The sequence below is a fragment of the Vicia villosa genome, linkage group LG2, assembly GCF_029867415.1.
Source record: "Vicia villosa cultivar HV-30 ecotype Madison, WI linkage group LG2, Vvil1.0, whole genome shotgun sequence".
Taxonomy (NCBI): Eukaryota; Viridiplantae; Streptophyta; class Magnoliopsida; order Fabales; family Fabaceae; genus Vicia; species Vicia villosa.
In genome coordinates this window covers 48119162-48127958 of record NC_081181.1, presented here as the reverse complement: position 1 = coordinate 48127958, position 8797 = coordinate 48119162, and the positions used below count along the sequence as shown (strand labels likewise).

At 33.3% G+C, this 8797-nt stretch overlaps 1 protein-coding gene across 1 annotated transcript; it reads left to right on the top strand.

The window, feature by feature from the left end:
* Positions 1-4254: 4254 nt before the first annotated feature.
* LOC131646145 (zinc-finger homeodomain protein 2-like) lies at positions 4255-5588 on the top strand. Its single transcript, XM_058916280.1, has 2 exons — positions 4255-5192; positions 5287-5588. The coding sequence occupies exons 1-2, from the start codon at positions 4395-4397 to the stop codon at positions 5296-5298; spliced, it is 810 nt and encodes a 269-aa protein (XP_058772263.1). The 5' UTR covers positions 4255-4394; the 3' UTR covers positions 5299-5588.
* The last annotated feature ends 3209 nt before the right edge of the window (positions 5589-8797 follow it).

Sequence of the window (8797 nt, the reverse complement as noted above, 5' to 3'; positions counted from 1 at the left end):
TATGCTTCCACTTGCTATACTGCTAGAAGAAATTTGTGGAACAACCTTAATAGTATGATTTACAGTTCTAAAACCCTTGGTCTTTTATTAGAGATTTTAATGCTATAATAAGTGCTGATGAATATAGAGGGAAAAATAACCCCTCAAACACTCCTATGAGAGAGTTTTCCCAGTGGTCTGGCTCTAATCATCTTATCCATTTACCTACTTTGGGAACTACTTTACTTGGAGTAATGGTAGAAAGGGGAGGCAACTAACTTAAAAAAGACTTGATAGGGTCATATGTAATTTGGAGATGTTAGATGCTTATAGTACTGTAGTGTGTCACACCTTATCTAGGTCTAAATCTGATCATTATCCCCTCTTATACACTTGTGAGTGGGACAAAATCAGATATAGTTCTCAGTTCAAGTTCCTTAGGATGTGGACTTTGAATGAAGATTGTGAGAGAGTCATTAGGGACGTTTGGAACACTAAGGTTTATGGATGTCCCATGTATGTCTTAGACAAGAAGCTTAGAAATCTGAAGATTAAGTTAAAGGAATGGAACAAGCATACTTTTGGAGATGTGAAAGCTAGTGTTTTGAATGCTAAAAAAGCTTTAAATGACATTCAGCAAGTTATTAACTTGTCTGGTTATACTGAGAGTCTGCAGGTGGATGAGGTCAAGGCTTAGCATGAGCTTGAAAAAGATCTTATTCTAGAAGAGGAATTCTGGAAGGAGAAAGCTAATATAAATTGGCACATTGAGGGTGATAGAAACACTAGATTCTTTCATACTTATGCCAAAATTAAAAGGAAGAATAGTTTGATTTCCTCTTTGATTATTAATGATGCTGCGACTAATGATCCTAATATTATTGAAACTCACCTTGTCAATCATTTCTACAAGTTTTTTAATCAGGAAGTTATGCTGCAGGACGCATGCCTTATTCAAAGAGTCATTCCTAATTTGGTGAATGATAATACTAATGCTCTGCTCTCTTTAAACCCTAGTTCTATGGAGATATATATAATGTTGTTATGAACCTCAAGGCTGATTCTGCCCCTAGCCCTGATGGTTTTGGGGCCATCTTTTTCCAAAAATATTGGAACATAATTAAGAGTGATGTTATAGGGGCCGTTACTCAATTTTTTCTACAGGATTGGATTCTTCCTAACTACAATGCAAATACAATCATCCTTATTCCTAAGACTAATGAACCCAACTCTCTCAATCACTATAGACCTATTGCTTTAGCTAATTTCAAACTGAAAATTATAACTAAAATTATGGCTGACAGACTTGCATCTATCTTACCTTCTTTGATTTTCAAGGAGCAAAAAGGATTTGTCATTGGTAGGAACATAAAAGACTGCATTTGCCTCACCTCTAAGGCAATTAATATTCTTAACAATAAGTGCTATAGTGATAATGTGGCTTTAAAAATTGATATCTCCAAAGCTTTTGATACCCTCAGTTGGAATTTTCTTCTTAAAACCCTTGAGAGTTTTGGTTTTTGCAAGAAATTCTGTAGTTGGATTAACACTTTGTTGCATTATGCAAATCTTTCCATTGGTTTTAATGGGAAACAAGATGGATATTTTCATTGTTCTAATGGGGTTAGACAAGGAGACCCTCTGTCTCCCCTTCTTTTCTGCCTGGCTGAAGAGGTGCTAAGTAGAGGGATTACTCACCTTGTAGAGAATAATCAGATTAACCTCATTAAAGCCTCTAGGAATGCTTTTGTGCCCTCTCGTACTCTCTATGCTGATGATATTATGATTTTTTGTAGAGGAGATCATAAATCCATTAATGCCATTGCCAATTTGCTTAAAGATTATGCTATTTTCTCTGGCCAAAATCGTAACAATTTTAAATCTCTCATTTATGCAGGTGGCATGTCTTTAAGTAGATTTAAATCCTTGGCAGATTTAATTGGTTTTACTATGGCTAATCCCCCTTTTCTGTACCTTGGAGCTCCTAATTTTGTTGGTAGATCTAAGCCTATTTATTTCATGTTTGTTGCAGACAAGATTAAGCTAAAATTAGCAAGTTGGAAAGTTAGCCTTCTCACTATGGTTGGGAGACTGCAGTTGGTCAAATCTGTTATTTAGAGCATGGTGGTGCATTGCATATCAGTCTACAACTGGCCTGGATCCCTCATGAAGCAGATAACTACGCAGATAAGAAATTTTATTTGAAGTGGCAATCTAGACAAGAAGAAGATTGTGACTGTGGCTTGGAAGCATTGTTGCAATAGTTTGAAGAATGGGGGCTTGGTCTTAGGTCTTTGCCTGATGTTAACTCTGCCTCCAACCTGCATCTTTGCTAGAATTTTGTTAAGGGAAAGCAGTGTCAGACTTCTCTTTTGGCTTCCCGTGTGAAAAGAAGCAAAGGCTTTATCACTTATCATATTAAATCCTCTATTTGGTCTGGCATTAAGGATAGCTATAGTACTGTGCTGGACAATTCAAAGTGGATTATTGGTGATGGTTCAAAAGTGAACTTTTGGCTGGATCATTGATTGGAAGAGCCTCTTGGAAATGTGTTTAAAATCCCTGAGATGTTTCGCAAAACTCTCCCTGTCTTGGTTAATGATTGGATGGTTGATGACAGATGGAATATCCCTGTGAATGTCCAACTGGCTTATCCAAATCTGATTACTTTAGTGTCCACTATTCCTTTGCCTGAGACGGATTTAGAAGACTCCATTATTTGGAAGAAATCTGAGAATGGGGAGTTATCCATGAAGCTTGCTTATAATTTCATTCAAAGGCAGAGTTCCTTTGGGATAGTGGTGTGCCTCCATCTCATTCCATGTTGGTTTGGAGAATTATTCACAATCGGATACCTACGAATGAGAATCTGTCCCTCAAAGGCTTCTCTTGCACTTCTATGTGCTCGATGTGTAGGTAAAACACTGAGACAACACAACACATTTTCTTCGATTGCAAGTTTACAAAAAAACTTTGGAAGTGGCTGTTGGTCAAACTCCATTATTCTGGTTCTCTAAATAATATTCAGGACTACCTGCTGTTAATGCAGTCTCCATGGTCTCCGCAAGCTAGAGTTGTGGCCTTATCATGTGTTTGTAATTTGTTCTATCAGGTCTGGAGGGCTCAAAACCTTATAAGATTTGAGGATAAATCTCTGCATTGGAAGTCTTGTATGGGTGCTATCATTTCCCGAGCGAAGTTGGTTGGTGACACTACTGTGAGTTGCTCGGATAACTCCATCTCAAGTTTCACCATTTTGAAAGGTTTTGATGTTCGTATTCTTCCTAGTAGGCCGTTATCGACTGTTGAAATTTCATGGCATCCTCCTCCGAGAGGTTGGATCAAAGTTAATATGGATGGGTTGGCTAGAGGTAATCCTTCCTTAATCGCGTGTAGCGGTATCTTTCGGGATGATAATGCGTGTCATGTGGGGATTTTTTCCGATTTCATGTGTGAGGGCACTGCAGTTTTGGTTGAATTGATGGCGGCTATTTTAGCTATTGAAAAAGTTAGATTTTGGGGCTAGACAAAGCTCTGGATGTAAATTGATTGTATGCTTGTGGTGAAATCTTTCTCCGATTCTTCTCTTGTTCCTTGAAAAATTAGATCTCGTTGGCTCTGTTGTATGGCGTACACTCGCCCGATTGATTTCATGATATCTCATGTTTATAGGGAGACCAATTTTTGTGGTGATTTTCTTGCCAACATAGGATTGTCTAGTCGCGGTTACTCTTGGTTTACTTTTGTGCATTCTATTTTAGTTAAGGACTATCTTTTAGACAAGGAGGGTATTCCTAAACTTAGGTTTTGCTCTTAAGGAGTCTTGGTTTGGTCCTCCGTTGTGTAACATGTTATCCTTTTTCTTTCTTTTATGATATTTTTAGTTAAAAAAAATATCAAATAACCAAACATATCCCATTATATAAGATAAAATTCATTTCCTAGTTGACCTTCCCCAAATACATTGTTTATATTAAATAATAATAATAATATTGTTTTATATAAAATGAAGACAATAATTATAATAAAAATAATATTAAGTTAATCACTGTAGTAGTTTTGTTGTTTTCCTCTTTCGTGATTCGTCTCTGGCTCATGCTCCTGCTGCAACAAGAGCAGAGTACTATTGTCCCCAAAAAAGTGAAAAGTTAAAACTCCACAGTTAAATTCACATCTACCACCACACTCAATAAAAACCCAAAGTTACCGTGTAACCGGACATAGCCGGTACAAGGTAATCATGAATGGTCCAAGACAAAGCCAGTGAGAGAGAAAGAATTTGTATTTGTATATGCTCTTTGTTTAGATTAAGACCACAAAAAATAAACATAGAACCTTAACTGAATGTTCTTTCGGTTTCTTCTCTAATTATATTATTACTCATTGATAATCTAGCTTCGAAATTTGCTTCAACAATGGAATTTGAAGATCATGAGGAACATGAGGAAGAGTTATGTATGGGTGCAGCGAGTTACGACTCGTTACCTAACTCGTCACGAGTTAAGATGCCAGGTGGCACTGAAGCTATTATGGTTACTCATCCACTCAGAAACATCATCAACAACAGCAACAACGGAAACAGTAACAGCAACAGCAACAACAACGGGAACAGTAACAACAATAACAACATCAGTAGCATCAGTAACAGCAACATCGGTGTCGGAAACGGAAAAGCGAGGTATAGAGAGTGTTTAAAGAATCATGCTGTCGGAATCGGAGGTCATGCTTTAGACGGTTGCGGCGAGTTTATGCCGGCGGGGAATGAAGGAAGTTTGGAGTCACTAAAATGCGCTGCGTGTAACTGCCACCGTAATTTCCACCGCAAGGAGTCGGCTGACTTCACCGGAGTGGATCCTTTTCTGTTGACGCACCACCACCACCATGCGCCGCCTCAGCCGCAGTTCGCAGCTTATTATCGAACTCCGGCGGGGTACTTGCATGTTTCGGGACAGCAGAGGCCGGGGACGCTTGCTCTACCGTCTACATCCGGAGGCGGTGCAGGGACGCAGAGCACGAGGGAGGATCAAGATGAAGATATTTCGAATCCGAGCGGAGGTTCGAGTAAGAAGCGGCACCGGACGAAGTTTACGGTGGAACAGAAGGATAAGATGTTGCAGTTGGCTGAGAAATTGGGGTGGAGAATTCAGAAACATGATGAAGGTTTGGTTCAAGAATTCTGCAATGAAAGTGGTGTGAAGCGTCATGTTCTTAAGGTTTGGATGCATAACAACAAACACACTCTTGGTAAGAAGCCCTAGAAAAAAATATATAAAGTAATAACTAAAATTCCAAAATTTTCTTTCTTAGGTTTCATCTTGAGGGAAAATGTGGAAGTGGAAGTGGGAGTAGAATGGAACATTATAAATAATTATTTAAGGTACTTAATTTGTGTTAATGTTGGACTAGGAGGGTTAAGTTAAGGTAAGAAGATTCTAGTATTAGAATTAATTAGAGGTTATATTATTATTATTATTATTGTTATTGTTGTTGTTAATGATGATGTGTAGAATGTAGATGTTATCTATGGTGAATGAATGAATGCATTTGGATTTGGAATGTGGAGTAAGAATTTAGAAGGTTAAGGTAATTAGATATTTGATGATGATAATGAAGCTAAAAATGGATGACCCCTCTAGATTTAATTTTGTTTGTCTATATGTTGTTGATACAATACAATCTAAATCCTATGACAGTTGTTCTCGAAAGCATCAATGTCGTTTTAGAACACACACCTGCATTTTCCGTTTTTCATGTCTTTTTCTACAATACTTGTCTCTTCTTCTATTACTTCTTCTTTTCCGTTTTTCATGTCTTTTTCTACAATACTTGTCTCTTCTTCTATTACTTCTTCATCATCTAACGGCTAAACCTTTTTGGCTCCTTCCCCACACCACCTGCCTAATGTTTGATTTAGTTCATTTTGAATTTTGAGTGTATTTATTGAAATTGAAATTACAGTAATATTGTGATTTTAATGATTTTTTTTATAGCCAAAATTCCGACAATATACTATATTTTATTTGGCTGTGATTCACAATAATTTTATAAAAATTCATATTTTTTGGTTAAATTATGAAAGTTTATTGTGATTATGTTAAATTTATACTGTTGTTGTAGAGATTAATCTATATACTTAAATGTATATCGTAATTGAAGAGATTAATCTATATATTTAGAGGAATGAATATTTGTTTAGTTTGCAGGTGGTTTTAGAATAAATATTGGATTTAATTTTTTTTCTCATGATTTTCTGAAATGAGAAAATACAGTATATAGGACACTGGATTCAGATTTTTGTTAGTATTAAGAATAGTTGGATTTTCATTTCATCATTTTCTGGTTGATGTGCAAGTTATTACTGTACTAATTAATATATTTATTTTATTTCATATGATGTATTAAATTTGAAAAGTACTCTACAATTAATTTGTCAATGTTTTCTTCTGTGTTGGGGAAGAAAAGTTGGTAGACTCAAATCCAGGCGTGAAGTAATTAAATTCATAGGCTGCAGAAATTATTTCTAGAATAATATATCAAATATATCAATTAGCAACTAATTTAAATAAGATTAATATATTATTTCCACCTATTTTTTTCACATGAACACAATGTTTATGTTTATTATATAGATTCAATGAGTTAAACAAACACTTACATTAATGTTAATCGTATGGAGTAAATTATTAGATCTATGTGCTTGTGATATCCTTTTTTTTACCGTTAATACTGTGAGTGTATTTTAACCGTTGGATAAAAATAAAAAAGTGTAAAGCATTAAAATATAGTGATGATGAATTTTGATGGCAATGGAGTACCTTTATTTTTCTTTCTCTACCTTTATTTCGTTCTATATGTGATATTAAGTGTGAAAATAATGATCTTTCCCATTTAGAGCAACCCTAGTGTTGTATAAGTTAAAAACCAAGCTATATGAAAATAGATGTAAAATAGAAGAATAGGGACATGACTTTTGTTTTGCAGCTTTCCAATTACTACCATCAATGGAGTTTAGAGAGAAATGGGGTAGAGAATCTATTAGGATCCCTAGAATCTCTGTAATGTCAGTTCTCTACTTCATCACAATCATGGTAAACTTGTTGACTTATTGCATTTAATTGACTCTAAGATGGTGGAGCACTACTTAATTCAATAATGTAATAATTAATACATGTAACAAGCTTAATTGCTAAGATGAAAAAGTGTTATATTTTTGGTCTAAAGCTACTAATCACATACTAGTATATATAGTGTAGGTTTTTGGATGAGCAAGTGTAATATTGATTTTAAATTTGAATGAGTCAAAATTAAATAGAATTTATAATTGATTTTGTATTTAGAATTTATTCTAATTTAAAATTAAGAATTATAAGTTTTGACTCAAATTATAATTTTTACTTTCAAAATTATAGTTCAACTTACACTTATATAAATGTATCTAAACAATATGTTCAAATTTTTATTTCAACTAACTTTTATATATGTTATTTAAACCAAATTTATATCATGTTCATCTTTTCATAAAATTAATTCATAAAAATCAATTCAACTTTTTGTCTCACAAATTTTGAAAAATGATCAATGTTACATTTAATATGTACTCCCCTTTTTTTAATCAATGTTTAGATACATTTGTTATATATTTTTTTGTTTATAAATATATTTTTATTAATAATGTGTAAACAAAAATTAATAATAACCGTGCGTAAAATATATCCACTCCAATGTTATCTGAGGTGTTTCAAGTTTTGTTTTATCATTCGATCTATTAAACTTTTGTTACTTGATTTTTCAAATTTTAAAGTAGAGTTTATTAAGCGTCAAGCGAATATGATTATGATTGCTCATCGTTAAACAAAAGGGACAAATTTCTGGTCTCGACGTAGTTACGTTAATTTTATATTTTTTTGTATTGAAACTGTTAGTTTTACTTTTGTAAAAAAAAAAAACTATTCTTACATATATATATATATATATATATATATATATATATATATATATATATATATATATATATATATATATATATATATATATATATATATATATATATATATATGTGTGTGTGTGTGTGTAAAGTGGAAAAAATTCTTACATAAAATTAGGATCTTGTATAATTTTACAATTAGGTTAATGACGATGTTAATTCAACTAAAACCAGATAAAATGGCTATACTTGAAGTTTTGAATCATTAAAATTATTTATTTATATTTTTTTTATTCCATGAATTAGGTGGCCGTTTCAATTGTGAATAATAGTTTATTTTTCCCTATTATAAATAAAAAAATATAAATTTTTTAGGTTTATTAAATTATTTGATATATTTGAATCAAATATATATATTATTTAATAAAAATTTAAAAATAATTTTTGTTTATAATATTGATCAGAGAAAACATAGAATAAGTTTTTATTTACACATTGGTTCTTGTTAGAATTGAATGATTTTGGTCTATGTTATAGACACACCATATATGGCTTGTTGTAGAAGATGAAAGTAATGAATGTAATTTGGCATGTTGTATAGCTTTATGGTTGAGCTTTAATATGCATGCGAAAAGGGGGACTTGGTTGATTACTTAGGGAAAGAAGGTGAAACAAGGTTAGTTTGGAAGCTTTACTATAAAAACACACTATAAGTATATAGCACACAGGGTATGGTTTTGTTGTAGACAGCTTGCTTGTTAACTAGTCCAAACCTTGCCCATTACCAATACACGTATAAGATGCTTTACTTGTTTTGGGGTTTTTTTTGGTATCAGATAAAGCTGTGTGTGTTTCATCATCCATCTTGTGGTCCACACACAAATATTTACTATA